General features: G+C 35.8%; 1 protein-coding gene across 1 annotated transcript in view; it reads right to left on the bottom strand.

The window, feature by feature from the left end:
- Positions 1 to 26,235, bottom strand: part of LOC128215458 (laminin subunit alpha-like) — a 61,840-nt gene that overhangs the window by 20,261 nt on the left and 15,344 nt on the right. Inside the window, exons 19-38 of the mRNA XM_052922142.1 lie at positions 25,917 to 26,047; positions 24,408 to 24,478; positions 23,336 to 23,480; positions 22,617 to 22,757; positions 20,413 to 20,568; positions 19,858 to 20,049; positions 19,358 to 19,476; positions 18,949 to 19,171; positions 18,554 to 18,672; positions 18,102 to 18,188; positions 17,149 to 17,360; positions 14,466 to 14,566; positions 13,903 to 14,083; positions 13,482 to 13,619; positions 12,669 to 12,820; positions 12,363 to 12,467; positions 2,145 to 2,256; positions 1,397 to 1,567; positions 895 to 1,004; positions 295 to 498 (exon numbers count right to left, since the gene is read on the bottom strand). Coding sequence (XP_052778102.1) covers positions 295 to 498; positions 895 to 1,004; positions 1,397 to 1,567; positions 2,145 to 2,256; positions 12,363 to 12,467; positions 12,669 to 12,820; positions 13,482 to 13,619; positions 13,903 to 14,083; positions 14,466 to 14,566; positions 17,149 to 17,360; positions 18,102 to 18,188; positions 18,554 to 18,672; positions 18,949 to 19,171; positions 19,358 to 19,476; positions 19,858 to 20,049; positions 20,413 to 20,568; positions 22,617 to 22,757; positions 23,336 to 23,480; positions 24,408 to 24,478; positions 25,917 to 26,047 — 2,870 coding nt within the window. The remainder of the gene's footprint in view (positions 1 to 294; positions 499 to 894; positions 1,005 to 1,396; positions 1,568 to 2,144; positions 2,257 to 12,362; positions 12,468 to 12,668; positions 12,821 to 13,481; positions 13,620 to 13,902; positions 14,084 to 14,465; positions 14,567 to 17,148; positions 17,361 to 18,101; positions 18,189 to 18,553; positions 18,673 to 18,948; positions 19,172 to 19,357; positions 19,477 to 19,857; positions 20,050 to 20,412; positions 20,569 to 22,616; positions 22,758 to 23,335; positions 23,481 to 24,407; positions 24,479 to 25,916; positions 26,048 to 26,235) is intronic.

Here is a 26,235-nt window from a genome sequence, read left to right as displayed (position 1 = left end):
GTGAGTAGTATAGCTCTCCATATTCTTCGAATAGTCGAGCTAAAAATCAGCAGTATACATTATGATAGAACAAAAGCTTCACTCAAATAACAAGAGCTGTCACAGTATGTGAAGAGTGCCCTCGAATGTGACATTGAGCTTTGAACAATGTCAGTATATAAAAAAGGGAAGAAAATAGCAATGAAGATCTACCTTTGGGGCATAAAAATCATTATTTCTTGCCATTATGGCAATGCAAAATCCAGGAATGAAAGGAAAAATGGTTCAGACAGACTTGTACTACTCCACATTTACCTGCAGCTCCTCTGCAGCCATATCTAGGTTGTTCTGTGAATCATTGAGCTGTTGCATGGACTCTTCAAGGGATTCCTGAGTCAAATCTTCCCCGAGTAAGATCTCGTCGACGCTCATTTCAATCTTTGGATTTGTGTTGAGGATTAGTTCTGCAAGAATGCTCTTTGCCTTGGTGGTCGTAGCTTCCGAATCCTCGCTGTTTACCTGAAAAGCGAAAATTGAAAAATGCATTTGTGTTCTGTTCTTATAGAGACTTTGGTAATTTAGTAAGTTCTCATTAATTCAATTATTTTCTTTTTAATTAACCTCATAAATAACAACATAAACCTTGTCCAAGAAGGTCATATTTCTCTAATGCACAAGTTGTAGCAATTTCAATGACATGCCTTCTTAGGTGCATTACCTTCATTATAATAAGGAGTAAAGTTGGAAACTACAGATAATATACATCTAACTTTATATGTAACTGTCTGTTGTCGGTTGACCACGTCAATATAATTTGACACTGTGACGCACAATACCCGACTCAAAGGCGTCAGTGGTAGGGCCTTCCTTCCATTCATTACTTTTAAACCATACAACTTATTAAATCAATGTTACCTGTAGATCTAAGAGCCGCCGGTTGACCTCATCAATATCATCAGAGACTGTGTCACGGAAAGTGGCCTGATTCTGAGGTGTCAGTTGTAGAGCCTTTACACCTTCCAGTACTGTAATACAAAAAATATATCAGGGGGAACTCTTTAAGACAGTTTGCATGAAGCAACAAGGTTAATTCAAAAAAATTTACCTATTTGTTTTCAAACAATGTTTGTTTTTCTATTACTTTCTATTTTTCAAACTATTTTTTTAACTAATAAACTTGATTTCAAACATCTACTCACAAAATATTTGAAATATTATGCTTTGCATTTCTTCTTCAACAGCAGATGCATTGACGTGTTTTATAAATACTTTAATTTTGAAACTAAAAAATGAACTTAACAGCTTTACATAGGGATTGTAATTTATTAAGATTTTGCACAAAACAATTTTAAATTTCTCTCGGGTTCCAAGCGATTTCATAAAATATTTATTAGTATGCAATAAACAAGCCACATACACATCTCAGCTTCTTCAATGTCACTAGCAAGAGTGTCATTCTGTCCAGTGAAGTTTCGGGCTTCAAGTTCGCCAATAATTCTCTCTGATAGGGTGATGTATGTCTCGATGTTTGTCACTTTGATTCCCTCGTTTATCTGCTGCAAGACGCCATTGATGTAGCTGATAGCAGCTGGAAGGAAAAAAATTAAACCCATTTTTCTTCTCCAATTTTATAATGTCAAACATCACATAATCTGGATTTGGAAGAAATATTTGTAATAATCAAGCTTCAATATGAGATCTAGTGCTCTTAATATTTGATAATGGGGCAAAAAAATCAGCTTTCTAGGAGATAAATCATAGTACAGAAAGTTCTTCCATTGATTTCTGCATAAAATCCCTCATCTACTTGCTAATGCCCAGTGCACGATAAGTGCTTAGCAGGGATGTAATTAATCTCGAAGCTGAAACCCTTTTGACAATGGCTTTGGTCGGTGCTTTAGGCCCTCAATGAGTGTCAAAGGGTTGAAGCTCCCTGCTGAAGAAGCAAAACTGGCTTTATGAAGCCCTTTTGAGGGCTTTCCTTGCTTTAAATTTAAAGCAAACTGCAGCGTCAACAAACAATTGAAGTAACAACCAAAAGCAACCAGATAACTTTTTAAATATTTTTTTTTATATTTCCTTTTTGTCTCAGGAGCCATTAGACCCAAGGAAATCTGCAAATCTTCATCAAATCATATCCCTGCTTAGAAAGTTCATGTATATACCTGCAGCCGCCTTCTCACTCTCAACGCCAAGATTCATGGCACCATCAGTACTCTCATACAGCAGTCTACCCTCGTCCACTAGATCTTCAGCATCAGCAATTGCCGCCTCCGACTGGAAATTCGGAATAACTGATATATGGTGGTGTTTCTTTTTTATTCAGACAATCGAAAGATTGCAAATATATAAATGGCTAATGACACCTAAGGCAAATCTTAACAGTAATTCTTTATTTATTGATGCAACAGAAGCTGCAGGGACAATAATACAATAATAAATACAGGGACAAGCCTAGTACTTGAAACTTCAAAAATGAGCCCTGTTTAGGGCACAAGGCAAGGGCCCAAAAGAGCCCATTGAAGCCAAGCAGACAAACACATATATATTTCATTAATTGATCCAACAGAAGCTACAGGGACAAGCCAAGCAGACAAACACATATTATATATTTCATTAACTGATCAAACAGAAGCTATAGGGACAAGTCAAACAGACAAACACATATTATATATTTCATTAACTGATCAAACAGAACCTACAGGGACAAGTCAAGCAGACAAACACATATTATATATTTCATTAACTGATCCAAAAGAAGCTACAGGGACAAGCCAAGCAGACAAACACATATTATATATTTCATTAAATGATCAAACAGAAGCTGCAGGGACAAGCCAAGCAGACAAACACATATTATATATTTCCTTAATTGATCCAACAGAAGCTACAGGGACAAGCCAAGCAGACAAACACATATATATATTTCATTAATCGATCCAACAGAAGCTACAGGGACAAGTCAAGCAGACAAACACATATTATATATTTCATTAATTGATCCAACAGAAGCTACAGGGACAAGTCAAGCAGACAAACACATATATATATTTCATTAATCGATCCAACAGAAGCTGCAGGGACAAGTCAAGCAGACAAACACATATTATATATTTCATTAATTGATCAAACAGAAGCTACAGGGACAAGCCAAGCAGACAAACATATATATATTTCATTAATTGACCCAACAGAAGCTACAGGGACAAGTCAAGCAGACAAACACATATATATTTCATTAATTGATCCAACAGAAGCTACAGGGACAAGCCAAGCAGACAAACACATATATATTTCATTAATTGACCCAACAGAAGCTACAGGGACAAGTCAAGCAGACAAACACATATATATATATATTTCATTAATTGACCCAACAGAAGCTACAGGGACAAGTCAAGCAGACAAACACATATTATATATTTCATTAATTGACCCAACAGAAGCTACAGGGACAAGTCAAGCAGACAAACACATATATATTTCATTAATCGATCCAACAGAAGCTACAGGGACAAGTCAAGCAGACAAACACATATTATATATTTCATTAATTGATCCAACAGAAGCTACAGGGACAAGTCAAGCAGACAAACACATATATATATTTCATTAATCGATCCAACAGAAGCTGCAGGGACAAGTCAAGCAGACAAACACATATTATATATTTCATTAATTGATCAAACAGAAGCTACAGGGACAAGCCAAGCAGACAAACATATATATATTTCATTAATTGACCCAACAGAAGCTACAGGGACAAGCCAAGCAGACAAACACATATATATTTCATTAATTGATCCAACAGAAGCTACAGGGACAAGCCAAGCAGACAAACACATATATATTTCATTAATTGACCCAACAGAAGCTACAGGGACAAGTCAAGCAGACAAACACATATTATATATTTCATTAATTGATCAAACAGAAGCTACAGGGACAAGCCAAGCAGACAAACACATATTATATATTTCATTAATTGACCCAACAGAAGCTACAGGGACAAGTCAAGCAGACAAACACATATATATTTCATTAACTGATCAAACAGAAGCTACAGGGACAAGTCAAGCAGACAAACACATATTATATATTTCATTAATCGATCAAACAGAAGCTACAGGGACAAGTCAAGCAGACAAACACATATTATATATTTCATTAATTGATCAAACAGAAGCTACAGGGACAAGCCAAGCAGACAAACACATATTATATATTTCATTAACTGATCAAACAGAAGCTACAGGGACAAGCCAAGCAGACAAACACATATTATATATTTCATTAATTGATCAAACAGAAGCTGCAGGGACAAGTCAAGCAGACAAACACATATATATTTCATTAATTGATCCAACAGAAGCTACAGGGACAAGTCAAGCAGACAAACACATATATATTTCATTAATTGACCCAACAGAAGCTACAGGGACAAGTCAAGCAGACAAACACATATATATATTTCATTAATTGATCCAACAGAAGCTACAGGGACAAGCCAAGCAGACAAACACATATATATTTCATTAATTGATCCAACAGAAGCTACAGGGACAAGTCAAGCAGACAAACACATATATATATTTCATTAATTGACCCAACAGAAGCTACAGGGACAAGTCAAGCAGACAAACACATATTATATATTTCATTAATCGATCCAACAGAAGCTACAGGGACAAGCCAAGCAGACAAACACATATTATATATTTCATTAATTGATCAAACAGAAGCTACAGGGACAAGCCAAGCAGACAAACACATATTATATATTTCATTAATCGATCCAACAGAAGCTACAGGGACAAGTCAAGCAGACAAACACATATATATATTTCATTAACTGATCAAACAGAAGCTACAGGGACAAGCCAAGCAGACAAACACATATTATATATTTCATTAATTGATCAAACAGAAGCTGCAGGGACAAGTCAAGCAGACAAACACATATATATTTCATTAATTGACCCAACAGAAGCTACAGGGACAAGTCAAGCAGACAAACACATATATATTTCATTAATTGATCCAACAGAAGCTACAGGGACAAGTCAAGCAGACAAACATATATATATTTCATTAATTGACCCAACAGAAGCTACAGGGACAAGTCAAGCAGACAAACATATATATATTTCATTAATTGATCCAACAGAAGCTACAGGGACAAGTCAAGCAGACAAACATATATATATTTCATTAATTGACCCAACAGAAGCTACAGGGACAAGCCAAGCAGACAAACACATATATATTTCATTAATTGATCCAACAGAAGCTACAGGGACAAGTCAAGCAGACAAACACATATATATATTTCATTAATTGATCCAACAGAAGCTACAGGGACAAGTCAAGCAGACAAACACATATATATTTCATTAACTGATCCAACAGAAGCTACAGGGACAAGTCAAGCAGACAAACACATATTATATATTTCATTAACTGATCAAACAGAAGCTACAGGGACAAGCCAAGCAGACAAACACATATTATATATTTCATTAACTGATCAAACAGAAGCTACAGGGACAAGCCAAGCAGACAAACACATATTATATATTTCATTAATTGACCCAACAGAAGCTACAGGGACAAGTCAAGCAGACAAACACATATATATATCATTAATTGATCAAACAGAAGCTGCAGGGACAAGTCAAGCAGACAAACACATATATATTTCATTAATTGACCCAACAGAAGCTACAGGGACAAGTCAAGCAGACAAACACATATATATTTCATTAATTGACCCAACAGAAGCTGCAGGGACAAGTCAAGCAGACAAACACATATATATTTCATTAATTGACCCAACAGAAGCTACAGGGACAAGTCAAGCAGACAAACACATATTATATATTTCATTAATTGACCCAACAGAAGCTACAGGGACAAGTCAAGCAGACAAACACATATATATTTCATTAATTGACCCAACAGAAGCTACAGGGACAAGTCAAGCAGACAAACACATATATATTTCATTAATTGACCCAACAGAAGCTACAGGGACAAGTCAAGCAGACAAACACATTTATATTTCATTAATCGATCCAACAGAAGCTACAGGGACAAGCCAAGCAGACAAACACATATATATTTCATTAACTGATCAAACAGAAGCTACAGGGACAAGCCAAGCAGACAAACACATATTATATATTTCATTAATTGATCAAACAGAAGCTGCAGGGACAAGTCAAGCAGACAAACACATATTATATATTTCATTAACTGATCAAACAGAAGCTGCAGGGACAAGCCAAGCAGACAAACACATATTATTTCATTAACTGATCAAACAGAACCTACAGGGACAAGTCAAGCAGACAAACACATTTATATTTCATTAATTGATCCAACAGAAGCTACAGGGACAAGTCAAGCAGACAAACACATATATATTTCATTAATTGATCCAACAGAAGCTACAGGGACAAGTCAAGCAGACAAACACATATATATATCATTAATTGATCAAACAGAAGCTGCAGGGACAAGTCAAGCAGACAAACACATATTATATATTTCATTAACTGATCAAACAGAACCTACAGGGACAAGTCAAGCAGACAAACACATTTATATTTCATTAATTGATCCAACAGAAGCTACAGGGACAAGTCAAGCAGACAAACACATTTATATTTCATTAATTGATCCAACAGAAGCTACAGGGACAAGTCAAGCAGACAAACACATTTATATTTCATTAATTGATCCAACAGAAGCTACAGGGACAAGTCAAGCAGACAAACACATATTATATATTTCATTAATTGATCCAACAGAAGCTACAGGGACAAGTCAAGCAGACAAACACATATTATATATTTCATTAACTGATCAAACAGAAGCTACAGGGACAAGTCAAGCAGACAAACACATATTATATATTTCATTAATTGATCCAACAGAAGCTACAGGGACAAGTCAAGCAGACAAACACATATATATATTTCATTAATTGACCCAACAGAAGCTACAGGGACAAGTCAAGCAGACAAACACATATATATTTCATTAATTGACCCAACAGAAGCTACAGGGACAAGCCAAGCAGACAAACACATATACATTTCATTAACTGATCAAACAGAAGCTACAGGGACAAGCCAAGCAGACAAACACATATTATATATTTCATTAATTGATCAAACAGAAGCTGCAGGGACAAGTCAAGCAAACAAACACATTTATATTTCATTAATTGATCCAACAGAAGCTACAGGGACAAGTCAAGCAGACAAACACATATTATATATTTCATTAACTGATCCAAAAGAAGCTACAGGGACAAGCCAAGCAGACAAACACATATTATATATTTCATTAAATGATCAAACAGAAGCTGCAGGGACAAGCCAAGCAGACAAACACATATTATATATTTCCTTAATTGATCCAACAGAAGCTACAGGGACAAGCCAAGCAGACAAACACATATATATATTTCATTAATCGATCCAACAGAAGCTACAGGGACAAGTCAAGCAGACAAACACATATTATATATTTCATTAATTGATCCAACAGAAGCTACAGGGACAAGTCAAGCAGACAAACACATATATATATTTCATTAATCGATCCAACAGAAGCTGCAGGGACAAGTCAAGCAGACAAACACATATTATATATTTCATTAATTGATCAAACAGAAGCTACAGGGACAAGCCAAGCAGACAAACATATATATATTTCATTAATTGACCCAACAGAAGCTACAGGGACAAGTCAAGCAGACAAACACATATATATTTCATTAATTGATCCAACAGAAGCTACAGGGACAAGCCAAGCAGACAAACACATATATATTTCATTAATTGACCCAACAGAAGCTACAGGGACAAGTCAAGCAGACAAACACATATATATATATATTTCATTAATTGACCCAACAGAAGCTACAGGGACAAGTCAAGCAGACAAACACATATTATATATTTCATTAATTGACCCAACAGAAGCTACAGGGACAAGTCAAGCAGACAAACACATATATATTTCATTAATCGATCCAACAGAAGCTACAGGGACAAGTCAAGCAGACAAACACATATTATATATTTCATTAATTGATCCAACAGAAGCTACAGGGACAAGTCAAGCAGACAAACACATATATATATTTCATTAATCGATCCAACAGAAGCTGCAGGGACAAGTCAAGCAGACAAACACATATTATATATTTCATTAATTGATCAAACAGAAGCTACAGGGACAAGCCAAGCAGACAAACATATATATATTTCATTAATTGACCCAACAGAAGCTACAGGGACAAGCCAAGCAGACAAACACATATATATTTCATTAATTGATCCAACAGAAGCTACAGGGACAAGCCAAGCAGACAAACACATATATATTTCATTAATTGACCCAACAGAAGCTACAGGGACAAGTCAAGCAGACAAACACATATTATATATTTCATTAATTGATCCAACAGAAGCTACAGGGACAAGCCAAGCAGACAAACACATATTATATATTTCATTAATTGACCCAACAGAAGCTACAGGGACAAGTCAAGCAGACAAACACATATATATTTCATTAACTGATCAAACAGAAGCTACAGGGACAAGTCAAGCAGACAAACACATATTATATATTTCATTAATCGATCAAACAGAAGCTACAGGGACAAGTCAAGCAGACAAACACATATTATATATTTCATTAATTGATCAAACAGAAGCTACAGGGACAAGCCAAGCAGACAAACACATATTATATATTTCATTAACTGATCAAACAGAAGCTACAGGGACAAGCCAAGCAGACAAACACATATTATATATTTCATTAATTGATCAAACAGAAGCTACAGGGACAAGTCAAGCAGACAAACACATATATATTTCATTAATTGATCCAACAGAAGCTACAGGGACAAGTCAAGCAGACAAACACATATATATTTCATTAATTGACCCAACAGAAGCTACAGGGACAAGTCAAGCAGACAAACACATATATATATTTCATTAATTGATCCAACAGAAGCTACAGGGACAAGCCAAGCAGACAAACACATATATATTTCATTAATTGATCCAACAGAAGCTACAGGGACAAGTCAAGCAGACAAACACATATATATATTTCATTAATTGACCCAACAGAAGCTACAGGGACAAGTCAAGCAGACAAACACATATTATATATTTCATTAATCGATCCAACAGAAGCTACAGGGACAAGTCAAGCAGACAAACACATATTATATATTTCATTAATTGATCAAACAGAAGCTACAGGGACAAGCCAAGCAGACAAACACATATTATATATTTCATTAATCGATCCAACAGAAGCTACAGGGACAAGTCAAGCAGACAAACACATATATATATTTCATTAACTGATCAAACAGAAGCTACAGGGACAAGCCAAGCAGACAAACACATATTATATATTTCATTAATTGATCAAACAGAAGCTGCAGGGACAAGTCAAGCAGACAAACACATATATATTTCATTAATTGACCCAACAGAAGCTACAGGGACAAGTCAAGCAGACAAACACATATATATTTCATTAATTGATCCAACAGAAGCTACAGGGACAAGTCAAGCAGACAAACATATATATATTTCATTAATTGACCCAACAGAAGCTACAGGGACAAGTCAAGCAGACAAACATATATATATTTCATTAATTGATCCAACAGAAGCTACAGGGACAAGTCAAGCAGACAAACATATATATATTTCATTAATTGACCCAACAGAAGCTACAGGGACAAGCCAAGCAGACAAACACATATATATTTCATTAATTGATCCAACAGAAGCTACAGGGACAAGTCAAGCAGACAAACACATATATATATTTCATTAATTGATCCAACAGAAGCTACAGGGACAAGCCAAGCAGACAAACACATATATATTTCATTAATTGATCCAACAGAAGCTACAGGGACAAGTCAAGCAGACAAACACATATTATATATTTCATTAATTGATCAAACAGAAGCTACAGGGACAAGCCAAGCAGACAAACACATATTATATATTTCATTAACTGATCAAACAGAAGCTACAGGGACAAGCCAAGCAGACAAACACATATTATATATTTCATTAATTGACCCAACAGAAGCTACAGGGACAAGTCAAGCAGACAAACACATATATATTTCATTAATTGATCAAACAGAAGCTACAGGGACAAGTCAAGCAGACAAACACATATTATATATTTCATTAATTGACCCAACAGAAGCTACAGGGACAAGTCAAGCAGACAAACACATATATATTTCATTAATTGACCCAACAGAAGCTGCAGGGACAAGTCAAGCAGACAAACACATATATATTTCATTAATTGACCCAACAGAAGCTACAGGGACAAGTCAAGCAGACAAACACATATTATATATTTCATTAATTGACCCAACAGAAGCTACAGGGACAAGTCAAGCAGACAAACACATATATATTTCATTAATTGATCCAACAGAAGCTACAGGGACAAGTCAAGCAGACAAACACATATATATTTCATTAATTGACCCAACAGAAGCTACAGGGACAAGTCAAGCAGACAAACACATATATATTTCATTAATTGATCCAACAGAAGCTACAGGGACAAGTCAAGCAGACAAACACATATATATTTCATTAACTGATCAAACAGAAGCTACAGGGACAAGCCAAGCAGACAAACACATATTATATATTTCATTAATTGATCAAACAGAAGCTGCAGGGACAAGTCAAGCAGACAAACACATATTATATATTTCATTAACTGATCAAACAGAAGCTGCAGGGACAAGCCAAGCAGACAAACACATATTATTTCATTAACTGATCAAACAGAACCTACAGGGACAAGTCAAGCAGACAAACACATATATATTTCATTAATTGATCCAACAGAAGCTACAGGGACAAGTCAAGCAGACAAACACATATATATTTCATTAATTGATCCAACAGAAGCTACAGGGACAAGTCAAGCAGACAAACACATATATATATCATTAATTGATCAAACAGAAGCTGCAGGGACAAGTCAAGCAGACAAACACATATTATATATTTCATTAACTGATCAAACAGAACCTACAGGGACAAGTCAAGCAGACAAACACATTTATATTTCATTAATTGATCCAACAGAAGCTACAGGGACAAGTCAAGCAGACAAACACATTTATATTTCATTAATTGATCCAACAGAAGCTACAGGGACAAGTCAAGCAGACAAACACATATATATTTCATTAATTGATCCAACAGAAGCTACAGGGACAAGTCAAGCAGACAAACACATATTATATATTTCATTAATTGATCAAACAGAAGCTACAGGGACAAGTCAAGCAGACAAACACATATTATATATTTCATTAACTGATCAAACAGAAGCTACAGGGACAAGTCAAGCAGACAAACACATATTATATATTTCATTAATTGATCCAACAGAAGCTACAGGGACAAGTCAAGCAGACAAACACATATATATATTTCATTAATTGACCCAACAGAAGCTACAGGGACAAGTCAAGCAGACAAACACATATATATTTCATTAATTGACCCAACAGAAGCTACAGGGACAAGCCAAGCAGACAAACACATATACATTTCATTAACTGATCAAACAGAAGCTACAGGGACAAGCCAAGCAGACAAACACATATTATATATTTCATTAATTGATCAAACAGAAGCTGCAGGGACAAGTCAAGCAAACAAACACATTTATATTTCATTAATTGATCCAACAGAAGCTACAGGGACAAGTCAAGCAGACAAACAACAAGTGTGTGCCTATCTAATGGCACAAAGATGAAAAGCCAAGTCTTTCCTTCATATATAAAGAAATAATTGTTTTTACTTCGCATAGCAATGGTCATAGTTTTAAAATCTTATAAGGCTCATCTGATTAAAAACCATTTACCACTCCTGGGTGATAAAAATTACTAATCATTGTCCAAGGTCTAAAAAAATACATTTGGTTTGGGTTACTCTACCTATGATATAGTCACCAACCCTACCGTTTTTATACGTTTGTAAAAAAAATCGTTTTACAGAAAATGACTTTACCACCAATCTCTACTGATGAAAATAGCATTCTTATATAAAGTCTTATAATAAAAAAATTAATAAAAAAAGCCTACCTATTTTACCTATTTTTGAAATGGATGTAACCCTGACAAAACCAAAGCCTAAGCTCCAACTGGGTGTCGAACCCAGGACCATAAGATCCTGAGTCTGATACACTAACCACATGTCCATCGCCATGGATAATCAAAGAATACATAAAGTTAATGTCATGAAAATAATTATTAAACGCATGCAAGACAAGTGATTTACCCTGGTCCTTATGGTGTTAGAATACAGATCCATTTGCTGAAGTTCAAGAGATACTGGCTCAAGTGTGATGTTCTCAGACTCGTATAGCACTGAATTGACCTGCGGCTGTAAATACAAGGCAATTTCTTACATACTAAACAATGAACAATTTCATGACAATTGATCTTGTTAAAATATTTTTGAATATCCTTGAATGATTTTGACATAAATTTCACATTCATCTAAAAGTCCTTTTCATAGAGCAATTAAAAGAGAGCCTTATGTAAAAATCTTAAAGCACAACAAACATCTATGATTTTACAATACCTGCAGAGTGAATATGGAAGCGTTTGCCCTGTCCAGTCTCTTCATGGCCTCCTGGCCAATGGAGACAGTTTCAAGCCCGCCCTTCACACTCTCCACATCAACTTCCAGGACCTCAAGGTCATCCAGCAGGTTGTCAATACATGTGTCACACTCTGAAAGTATATGCAAACTTTGAATGTAAGGGTGTCACACTTGGAAACTTTATGCATCACACTCTGAAAGTATAAACATCAAATTTTGAAAGTAATGGTGTCACACTCGGAAACTTTATGCGTCACACTCTGAAAGTATAAACGTCAAATTTTGAAAGTAATGGTGTCACACTCGGAAACTTTTTATGTCAGACTCTGAAAGTATGTGTGTTAGACACTGTTTATGAGTACGTCACACTTTTAAAGTATGTGTCACGGTTGAAAGTATATGTGTAGGTATATGTGCCAATTTATGTAGGTATATATGTCACAATGCAAGCTCATGTCAAATTCAAAACACACTAAAAGTGACTTTTGAAACAACAAATTACTTATTACAATGAACCCTTGTAGACACTGACACACTCCTACAACTGATCACAGCAATTACTTACCCTGTTACCCCTCCTGTGGGTCAGCACCCATCTATACAAGCACTGTTCACACTTAGAACCAGTAACACCTGGTAGACACTGGCACACTCCTACATCTGATTACTGCAATACCCTGGTACCCATCCTGCGAGTCAACACCCATCTACCCAAGCACTGTTTAAGCTTTGAACCAGTCACACCTGATAAACACTGACACACTCCTACAACTGATAACTGCAATTACTTACCCTGGCACCCCTCCTGTGGGATCAGCACCCATCTATCCAAGCAATGTTCACACTTTGATCCAGTCACGCCTGGTAGACACTGGCACCTTCCATCAATTGGGTCACAGGTCACTGCTCCATCAAACTCGCAATCACACACTGAAATGTTCAAAGAAAATATCCATGAATTTGTGATCAATGTGATTAAACTAAATTCTACATGTTAAAACTACATTTTAGTTTGGTCTTTTGCAGTACCATAAATGAAAAGTTCCATTATTTAAAAAAAATAAAATTGGAAACCATTATTTTTTTAAGGCCATAAATTCACAAACATTTTTGTACTTTAAGTTTGGTAATATACACTCGGTGTGTGCATATTACAATTCCAGCAATACAATATTATACACTAATAACAAGTGTTACAGTAAACTTTACTCACTGTCACATCCCCAAGATCCGTAGTTCCAGTGTCCAGGAATGCATGCCTGACACCTGTCTCCACGCACGCCCGGTTGACACGAACACGTGCCATTGTCAAGATCACATTGGCTTGTGATCGCTGCTTCCTCACATCCGCATGGTACACATCCGTTACACTCAGAAAAGCCCCATGTATCAGGCTGCAACAATAGATTTCTAGATTACATATTTATCTTATTGTACATGAAGAACCTTTGGTAAAAAAAAAAAAACTCAAACAATCTATCACTTCTTCTTTGTTTTATCAGCTTTAAGAAATGGCTCTGGTCTTAAAATATTGTTGTTGTTTATTCACCAAAAAACATTTGTTACCACACTCCATGGATTTCTTCATTTTGTCACCTTTTTATCAAACTTTAACACTTTAACCTTAAAACAATTCACAAATTTCAATAAACCTCTTATATGACTTGGCAGTACCAATATATTTCCATATTTTTATTATTTATATTCCACTTTTTTAATAACAAAACAGATGCTTTGGAAAGAACATTTCAATTAAAGGTTATGCACAATACTTACAGCACATTGGTCACAGTTCATGCCGATCACGTTGGGTTTACACGAGCACTCTCCATTCTGACTTCCACACAGTAGCGCACCACACTGGTCACATGAACATTCTAAAATTAAGATACAGCCAGGCATGGGATAACAATAATTAATCATAATCCACTGTAATGGATTAACAAATTAAATTGATAACATTGAGCAAAATCTTAAATCATTATTAAGTAAAGCACTGCTAGCTTTTGACTATAATAGAAAATTGTTTGTTTCAGTGAAAGATCGTGATATATTTCAACGTGTGAGCACCAAAAGCTATATTTCAAGACTGGCATAGCCACTAGTGAAATATTTACTTGTGGTGTGCACGAGGCAAAATGTATTATGATCTTACACTAAAACAAACATGTTTTTCTTCATTTAAATTTGTTAGGCAATCACAAAGTAAATACAAGAGCCGTCGTAAGACAGCGCGCTCGACTACGCCGCTTTGACTTAGAATACAATAACGATGTAATAATACCACGTTTGGTCTCTATGTCAAACCTAACTAAAATTATTTGATACATAAGATAACTTTGATGCTGCCCTCCCACCAGCCCGCCCAAACAATGACGCAAGTCATTCAAATAACTTGATTTCCCATTATGAAAATGTGGTTAAGAATATACAAATATGCCTTTCAAAGGAAATTTAAAAAAAAAAAATTCAAGGGCCATAACTTGAATTTAGGCTTAAAACGGAGTTATGTTTCTTGTTGTAAGATGGTCGTAAATAATTTTGAATTTTATTAAGTGCATTTAATGAACGGTATAGAAGTTTTTTTTATTAAAATCCCAACCTGCCCTTAACTTTTACTTGCCTAAAACTTTAACCCAAGTCAATCAGGGGCCATAACTTGTATTAAGGATATGGAGTTATGTAACCTCATTGGGTGATGGTCCTCAACAATTGTGTGAAGTATTAAGTCAATTGAATGAAGGGTATAGAAGTTATTAAACAATAGCCCAACCTGCCCTAAAACTTTAACCTAAGTTCCATAGTCAATCAGGGGCCATAATTTGTATAACAGATAATATGGAGTTATCTAACCTCATTATGTGATGGCTCTGAACATCTGTGTGAAGTATTAAGTCAATTGAATGAATGGTATTGGAGTTTTAAGAGAAAATCCCAACTTGCCCTAAAACTTTAACCTGCCCTTAAACTTTAACCTAAGTCAATCAGGGGCCATAACTTGTATTTAGGATAATATGGAGTTATGTAACCCAGGGTTCCCGCTGGCGATCGCCATTGTCGCCATTTGCGACAAAATCGCAAAAGTGGCGACAACTTTTCAAATTTGGCGAATTTATGGCGACAACTATTTTTTTCTAAAATATTTTCTTAAAATGACGTAAGTGGTGACCATGCGGCCTGCATGATAATCGATTCTGTCACTGTCATAAATCAAGCGCATCTGCTGGTGCGACAACAAAAATTAATCCGACTATTAGGGCAAGCAGTCACGGCCCAGTCAACACCTCGCTAATTATTGCAGAATTTTATTGCTTTCACGGATAAACAATGACATCCTTTAACTGTTATGTCTCTTATTAGCAAACAATTTTAATATTTAGCTCAACAGCCTTGTTGTTGCGTAATTATCGTGTTAGTTTTAAATATGCAAATCGTAGAATTTTATGTTGTCGGAAAGTCACGTGATATGCAAATTTCGTAATGACGTTTACGCGCTAATAATAGACTTGCTTTGGTTTTGTCGCAATTTGTAATTGCTATAAATGCAGCATTCTAAGAGTTCAAAAAGTGTCAAAAAGATTAACAGAAATCAAATAAATAGGATTAAACCCCATTTGATAAGGCTTCTAATATGTTGGCTGGAGTAAAGAGTAGGTAGACAAATTTCTATTAGGAAAGTTATGGCCCTAGTTTGACAATGTATATTTCTTTGAGTTTCCATTTATTTTAAATTTATCTCATAATTTCAACAATGTATTCTTTTATTGTATGCAGGCATTAGACTGAAATCAACATAGTGATGTTTATGTCACATTTTTTGCAATATTTTTTATTTGTATACTAGTCCATATACAATGAATTTTGTCAACAGAATAACAATTTGCTATTAATATCTTGTGCTTTATGTACAACAAAATGTTATGATTTGCACGACAATGTGCTAATTAAATGCAATTTAAGGCTCTTAAAATGCTTAAACCCCATGAGCTTCAGGGGGCTTCGCCCCCTTGGCCCCCACAAGGGCACTGCCCTGGACCCGTAAGGGGGCCTATCGCGGCCCCCTTAACCCCCCGCGAAAATGTGGCGACAACTTTTTAGAACCCAGGGGGAACCCTGGTAACCTCATTGTGGGATGGTCCTGAACAACTGTGTGAAGTATTAAGTCAATTGAACAAAGGATATAGAAGTTATTAATAAATATTCCAACTTGCCCTAAAACTTTAACCCAAGTTCCATAGTCAATCAGGGGCCATAATCTGTGTAAAGAATAATATGGAGTTATCTAACCTCATCATGTGATGGGCCTAAACAACTGTGTGAAGTATTAAGTCAATTGAATGTAGGGTATTGGACTTATAAGTGAAAATCCCAACTTGCCCTAAAACTTTAACTGTACACCTACACTGGGGCGAGTAGTATAGCCCACCTATTCTTCGAATAGTCGAGCTAATAACCATACCAGCACAGTCCTTTGCCAAAATGGCATCGCCATACCACCAGTCTTCACACCGCTCACACTGTGGGCCTGTGGAGTTGTTTTCGCACCGCAGACACTCGCCAGTAAGGTGATCACAGGAATATGGGTCCCGTCTGTCGATGTTTCCGCTACACTGACAAAGCTCGCACGTTTCACCGATCGTCATTGGATTACCATAGTGACCAGGCCCACATCTGCAATGATCAAGATTTCTTTGCATTACTTCACTCGTTTTTTGGGGATAGTGGATGAATATCTTTTTAACATATTAATTCCAAATACGGACATTATCTGGACAATAAAAGCAACATATAAAGACAAGAGCCAACATCAACGAAAATGTAGCATTACTTGTATTTCTCTGAAGAATCTCCTTTGTGTTCGTTTATGTTTTTGTATTTTAACCTAAACTATAATACAAGGATTGTCCAACAGGATGTTACAACAATAAACATATTGGTGGCGATATGTGCGTGGAAAAGGCAGTACCAGTAGAAAATACACTTGTCCCCCATAGCGAACTCAAACCAAACACACGTATACTCAATAAATATCCTACAAAGAAATCTGACTGGACAGTCTGAGTAGATCTCTGTCTACGTGTACAGACTGTAACTGGATTTCAGCTATTCATTTTTAAAGAAATTTGATTTATTTTATCTCATTGTCATATTATTTTGTTTAAATCCTTTAAATAAATTAATGTTTCATATCATAAAGTTAATAAAAAATGAAAATAAAACATAATTTAACATTTTGAATGTGGTCTGTGGATTTTGATCATCATAACATGATAACTGCGAGCAAAGGGAAGTAACTAATGTGTTGAGTGTAACACAATGAATGAACTCATGCATTTCTATGAGGAATTAGTGGTGACCATTGTGGTATTCGAAACAACCTTAGGATGACCTTTACGAAAATAATCAACTTACCTTTCACATCTGTCACCAGTATAGCCATCAAAGCACTCACATCGCTGTAGGATGTTATCACTGCTCACTCGACACTGATCAGCAAAACTGTGAACAAAAATCTCTGTTTTATAAAAGATTGTTACAAATTGAATACAAAATTAGTTTGCAATCTTTTGCTTCAGTTTAAAACTGTATAGACATATATGTTCATGAAAGATTTGAGACTGGATTATTTCCAGATTCAAAGATATATTCCAATCTATTTAATAAATCATAACATAAGATAGCATCACATCATAACATATATATATAATAAATGATCAAAACATAACTAGGAGTTTTTTAGTTGACCATCACTTTACATATTTGCATTCAGCCGCAATACTACTAAAGTGGACAACCACATGACAACTATGACAATTCTTTTTGTCATTAAGGACAAGCAAAAACGAAGGCCCTAAAACACATACTTGTTTGAATCAACCTGTAGAGGACAGCCACAGATGGAACATCCTGATCTGTATGGGTCATCATAGTAACCAGGCAAACACTGCTCACAGTGGTCTCCCATGGTGTTGTCATGGCAATCCTGTAAGAGAATACCCAAAAATGTGAGAAATGGAAAATCTATACACGGGTAGTCATTATGAGTCTCATAGTTATCAGGCAAATACTGCTCACAGTGGTCTCAAATAGTGTTGTCAAGGAAATCCTAAAAGGGCATGCCGAAAAATGTGACAAGTGTCTATCTATGGGTCATCATAGTAACCAGACAAACATTATAAGCAGTGATCTGAAGCTGAAACTGAAGAAATACAGTTCAGAATTCCACCTTAAAAACATACAACAGTTGGTTTCAACTCACAATGCACACTCCTGTGCTCAGGTCACAACTATCCGCATGTCCATTACAGTCACATGGCACACATGTCCCGAGGAAAGGATAGTTGCGCGCTCGGTAGTACCCGTCCGCACAGTCCTCACATGAGGCGCCGCTGTAGCCCCGAGGACACTGACACTGCTCCACGGATTTGGCACGCTCTCCGGTTCCATTTTCACTTGCGACATCAAGCTCCACCTCCATCAGTCTGAAAGTGATTAATAACTATTGATAAAGATTTCAAATAATCGTATGTAGATAAAATGTCTTTTTTAGCAACATGGTTCAGATTTTGGAAAACATATATAAATCTTCTTCATTTTTATCAATTAATAGAACATAATAAACACTTATCTCTAACATCTTATTCATGTGCAAATCATTAGAGTCGCACCTTATTTCATCAACAAGACTGTAATACGAGCCCCGAATGTGCATGGCTCCGAGATTCTCCAGGATCATCATGAATGCCTCACGGTCAACAGGCTTGCCATCGGGGTACCGGAAATTGTACTGAAACACAGTAATGTTAATATATCAGTCTATTCCATTAAAATCAGTGATACTGTCAAACAATGCTGAAATTGCATCATTAGAATCTCAGATAATATTAAGCGTTCCCAACATGCCGGATTTAAAAATAATAATTCACAATAAACAAAACAAAACAAAAAATCAATAAAAATTGCTAGATATTTGAAAAAGTTGTAAAATTGGTTTGATATAATAAATATTTGGCTCAATTGTGTGAATACTTTCAAACAGAGTCTTGACATAATATCTCAAAAATAAAAATAATTCTTGAAATTCAACAATCTAATAAATTCACAGAAATTGAATATATTATAAAGCAAGGTAATTAAAAAATAAGGTTCATTATTTTCATGCTCTTACCTCATATAACTGCACAGACATCTGTGTTGAAGAACTATCGTACGGCTGAATGACCGCAGTATGTTCCACACGATCACCATGGTTACCAACAAGTACAAGGTCAGGTTCTATCAGGGCTTCTGTAGCTATGGTTTCATTCCTTGGCAACACAAATATCAATGTGTATTGGAGGAATCCTCCGTAGCTCAACACCTGCAAGCAAAACCTCATTAAATTCAATAGCCTGTATCCATAAATATCTAAAAATAAATGAAATTTATAAACCACGAAATATTATGCCAATGAATACAAATCAAATTATTTCACAGTATTTCCTCAAACAATAGATGAAACTAAAAAGTGATAAAAAGATTTAGCCTTCAAACTATCTCAGGTTGAAAATGTTTTAAACAACAAATATGCTCCGTTTCACACTCATGAGGAAAACGGTGAACAAATTTAAAAAAAAAATAAAGATAAAAACTGACCTATCAATCAACATTTTTCACAAAAAAGTAGGAAAAAGCAGAAACAAATGAGATCCCTGCAAACACACGTTAGATCACAAATATGTACCTTATTTCCGAGATATGATTCAGGTGCCATCCAGTACATGGACATGTTTGTCTGGTCAATCTTATCCAAAGCCTCCAGAACTGCAATTGTGGTGCGTGATTCGTACACTTCACCATCCAGGGTGTTTGTCACTCCCCAACCAAGCATGTCCATGTGCTGTAAAATTGTCATTAATTCAGTTATTAAAATTATTATTTTACACATATATTAATGGTAGATTCAATTGTAAGCATTTTATTCTCCTTTGAAAGCAATGACAACTAGAGATTGCTTTTTTGAAAAAGCGCATGTCTCCCCCATTGTGTGGTCGTAGGTGAGAAATAATCAATGATGGACATGAAATTTGTACTTTTGGACTGGAGACGAACCCTCACAGTATTGTGACCTTCATCTTTGACCTTCTGATCCCAAAATCAATAGGGGCCATCAACTAGTCATGACTAACTGGCATACCAAGTATGAAGTTCCTGGGTGTAAACGTTCTTGAGTTATTGAGCAGAAACCGGTTCTTCACCTCAAGGTCAGTGACCTTGACCTTTGACCAACTGATCGCAAAATCAACTAGACATCATGACCAACCTCACTTCAAAGTTTGGTGTACCTAGATCAAAGCATTCTCCTGATATTGCAAGGAAATATTTTTTTACATTAGAGGTCACAGCGACGTTGACCTTTGACCTTGTGACCCCCCAAAATATAGGAGTTTTCTAAACCTCATGATCAACCTCCCTACCAAGTTTGGTGAACCTAGGTCAAACCATTCTCAAGATATTGAGCGGAAATGTTTTTTACATTGGGGGTCGCCGCGACCTTGACCTTTGACCTAGTGACCCCAAAAACAATAGGGATCTTCTACACCTCATGACCAACCTCCCTACCAAGTTTGGTGAACCTAGGTCAAACCGTTCTCAAGATTTTGAGCAGAAATGTTTTTTATATTGGGGGTCGCCGCGACCTTGACCTTTGACCTAGTGACCCCAAAAACAATAGGGATCCTCTACACCTCACGACCAACCTCCCTACCAAGTTTGGTGAACCTAGGTCAAACCGTTCTCAAGATTTTGAGCAGAAATGTTTTTTATATTGGGGGTCGCCGCGACCTTGACCTTTGACCTAGTGACCCCAAAAACAATAGGGATCCTCTACACCTCACGACCAACCTCCCTAATAAGTTTGGTGAACCTAGGTCAAACCGTTCTCAAGATATTGAGCGGAAATGTTTTTTACATTGGGGGTCGCCGCGACCTTGACCTTTGACCTAGTGACCCCAAAAACAATAGGGATCTTCTACACCTCACGACCAACCTCCCTACCAAGTTTGGTGAACCTAGGTCAAACCGTTCTCAAGATATTGAGCGGAAATGTTTTTTATATTGGGGGTCGCCGCGACCTTGACCTTTGACCTAGTGACCCCAAAAACAATAGGGATCCTCTACACCTCACGACCAACCTCCCTACCAAGTTTGGTGATCCTAGGTCATGCGGTTTTCCAGTTATCGATCGGAAACGAAGTGTGACGTACGGACTGACGGACTGACGGACTACCGGACTGACGGACAGGGCAAAAACAATATGTCTCCCCCAGAGAGGGGGAGACATAATTCCTGTTGCACTCTCACAGGTTAAAAGTTTTGACAACTTTTTTATTTTTTGTCTTGGAACGAGCCAATTTTTGTGAAAATCTTTGGAAACCATGATATAAGACTGCTGACAAAAATTAGATCACAGATTTTTTATTTAAGTTCAAAAATTGATGTTTTATGCATGTTTCTTAAACCGTTAGTAACGTTTTAAGCTATAAAACATTAATTTTCAAACATATGAATAATATAAAATATGAAAATCTGCGTCCTGATCTTTTGTCAGCAATCTTTAATCATTGGTTTGCAGATATTTACGCAAAAATGAGCTCTTTCCAAGACAAAAAAAAATAATAAGTTGTAAAAATGGTATATCTGTGAGAGTGCAGCTTTAAACCTGCTTTTTAAACTTATTTCAATTCCTCACCTTAAAACAATGACTCAACATGTGCACATATAAATAGAAGCAGATATTAAGTTTTTGCATTAAGGTGATGATCATGTAAGTTCACAAAAACAATTCTTCCATTGGTACATGCATGTTCTTGTCCAAATAGTCAAAAATCGCAACATTGCTAAATTTCCCACATAATAATTCAGTACATTAAAACAAAATGCACTCACAGGCTCCCAGTAGAGGTCAGACTCTCGGCAGTTGGCAGTGTTACCAAAGCAGAAACATGAAGAACAGCCGAGTGGATTGGTCGGCTCCAAGTTGTAGGTATTCAGGCCGCAAGTATCACAACGGGGTCCAATTACATTGTCCTGCATAGATAAAACATAATGAAAATATTCATAACATTTTGAAAATCAATTATGTGGAATAAAACTGTAATTGATCTTATTACTTAAAACAACCGCTTTTTAAAAATTCAATTTTTCGTGACTGACAATATTTGGTGGCAAGACAGAATGTTATGTTTTCCTTGGTATGGTCAAGTTGAAGTCAATAATCATATCATGACAAACCTTATTTATTTACATTGTTCACAAGTATTTTGATAACATATGAATTGTATGGGACTACTTTCAATGGTCTGCGAAATGTCTGCCATTTCCATCAAAGGTCATTATAGATAAACATGCAAAATGCTGATGTTTTCATGATTTATCGGAACTAACATCATGTCAGTTTCTATCCCGTACACATTCTGTTTACACAAATTACCTACCTGATATATTACTACAAACTAAAATGTCTATAAATTTTCATATACATTTAATAACATGTACATATGCCAATAATACTCAATTTATTTCCACCCACTAATGATAATAACTAGTATCCACTGAGCAATCTTTCAAACAACAAGCCTATTTTTCCACAAAATTCAAAATCTTACCTTACAAATGCAAGCCCCATTAGCGGGGTCACATATTTCGTCCATAGTACCGTCATAGTCACAGTCACACTCCTGACAGTAAGGGAAACTGTAGAATCCCGCAATACAGTAGTCACACTTGCGACCTCCAATACCGGGCCTGCATCTGAAATACGGAGAAGAGAGGCTTTATTATATTGATGCTTTTTGTCTCAAATACATGTCTTTTTCATACAACACTGTGGCAGTATAAAATTACAATTTAATGGGGATTTCTCTGTTATGGCCAGTTTAATGCTGTAACAGGAGCGATTCAGAGCAAATGCTAATGCCTGGCTGTTGGGTTTTTCAGTCAAAAATTGAGCATCACTTAATGCTAAATTAGCTTACTTACCTATATTGTCCACTGTCTTGTTCACAGTTCTTTTCTCCATCCATAATACTCTGGGTCTGATTTCTCGAAACTTCTTATGTCAGTTATAACATGATTAAGCTAGGCTCACTAATTTTTTTCTTCTATAATTTGTGAAATATTTACTTTTTTGGACGTATTTTGACTGTTTATTAAAGATATCTGTCAGAATATCACGACAACTTAGTTTTATTTATCAAAATCATGTTTAAGTAAGAAATTTTGCTAAAAAAATAAGCTACTTAAGTCTGTTTTAAGCTTAATAAGTTTTGAGAAATCAGGGCCTCACTGTAACATCACTGTTATATCTTATTTCCTTAGCTAGCTTAGCTTAATTACCTGGCCCCAATTTCTTCCTAAGCTTAATATGCTAAAGTCGCTTATTTCAATTAGCCAAAATACATACTGAGAACGGATTTTGATAAATGAAAAATGGTTTATTCTGATAATCATACAGATTATTCCTACATAATTTCTAAAAATTCTTGAAGAAGTAAATATAACACATTTTATAGAACAACAAAAATAGTGAGATTAGCTTAATTCTATTATAACGGACTTAAGAATGTTTGAGAAATTGGGGCCTGCACCATCCACAGTTCATATCTCTGTCCATAACACTCTGGCTGTTACATTGACAAGTATTGTTATATCTTAACTCATCTAGCTTAGGTAAATTACCTGCACTGTCCACTGTCCTGTTCACAGTTCATATCTCCATCCATAACACCATTGCTGTTACATTGACATTCCTGTAATATTCATAAATCCATTTAAGCATACTTTTTATACGAGTCCAATCCTCTGTTCAACTTCAAATATCCATTTAAATATACTATATGGTTAATACACCTTTATGAGGTCGTTACCATCTGCAAAGGCCCGCAAAATGGTTTACAGCCGAGTGCAGAGCACGAGGGTCGTAAACTATTTTGAGAGCCTTTGCAGATGGTAACAACCGAAAAAAGGTGTATTATCGCTATTATTGCATACAATACACTCCATGAGAAATGTTTGTGTTTAAAAAAAGCTGTTAAATGTAAAAAAAAATGCAAAAACAGTTAGTTCAAAATAACCTCCATAACAGGTGCTTGTGTGACGTCATGAGTGATGTCATTGAAAAAGTTTTACCTTAAGCTTGATTAGGGCCGCAACATAACTCAGCAGTTGCATTTTTGTTTCGACGCCATTTTTTGCAGTGCTCATCCGTTTGGAAAGTGTTTTTGTTTTTATAATTGACTGGATTACTGGGATTTTTTACACACAATACCGATTGGGTAATCAATTAATTACCAATATAGTCCTACCTTAACCTTTACTGTTTTGACAACTAATTTAAGCCTGAAAATTTTGTTAACATGTTCTTGATAAAATGTAGAGCATCTTCAGCATCAGAGAAAAAAATATTTGAAATTTCTTTGTTTATTGCATACGATGTAGTTGATGCATGTCCATATAAGTCTTTTTTCTGAATGAAATCAACAGAAATAACTAAAGTTCAGAGGAGTTGAAAAGCAAACAAATAGTCAAAACAACTACAGAAAGTACTATCTAGTAAACACACATCAGCTTGCCAGGTAAAGACAACTCAGAAGAAAATACGTAAGTTAATTGCGGTTTATTTAGTTTGTTTATTTTTGTATACAGCTATATATGCTGAATTTGTTTTTGTACAGAAGTTGGCAACGTTGACCGACTTTCGGTCAGATACCAGGTCGCTCAGCTGCCATTGCTATGCATAAAAGCGCTTATGTAAAACAAAAAGCCGGTCATTAATGGCACGTGAATTTACTGAATAATGCAAGTTTTCTACCGATAACGCCTGTTTTTTTGCGTTTTAACACACCACAATAACGGACCGAAAACACACATTTTATGCAATAGTAAGAGTCAACATCCACTTGCGAGAAAAGTATATCTAGTTTTATTTCCACAGCAAGAAATATTAATATGAAATTACATAGCATGATTTTAAGTTCTCTTAAAGACTTCATTAATGACAAGCTTTTCATTTAAGCGATTACAAACTATACATCATTGACTTGACTTTTGTTTTTGCACGATTGAATTTACTCAAGAAGACGCACATTCAAAACCTTGGATATATTGACTCGCATAATACTTCAAGAAAACATATACTCCAGTTTTTTATTATTTTATTACAAATTAGTTGAAGCTAGTCTATTGTACCTGACATCCAATGAGGGTGTCATATCCATAGGTCTCAGGTTCACAGACATCACATTTCTCTCCTGTGACACGTGGCGGACAGATACACTGACCCGTTAACTGTTCACACAGGCCAAATGGGCAGTTACAAGCTGAAATAACAACAAAAAGAACAGTTAGACTTTAAAATGGTTAAAAGTCTCACAGCAATCACCTGGCCCCAATTTCTCGAAACTTCTTAAGTCCCTTATAACAGGATTAAGCTAAACTCACTATTTTGTTGTTCTATAAAATGTGTTATATTTACTTCTTCAAGAAATTTTAGAAATTATGTAGGAAT

The sequence above is a fragment of the Mya arenaria genome, chromosome 13 (assembly GCF_026914265.1).
Source record: "Mya arenaria isolate MELC-2E11 chromosome 13, ASM2691426v1".
Lineage (NCBI taxonomy): Eukaryota > Metazoa > Mollusca > Bivalvia > Myida > Myidae > Mya > Mya arenaria.
Note: the sequence above shows the minus strand (reverse complement) of the source record. Positions and strands in the feature narration are given on the sequence as shown.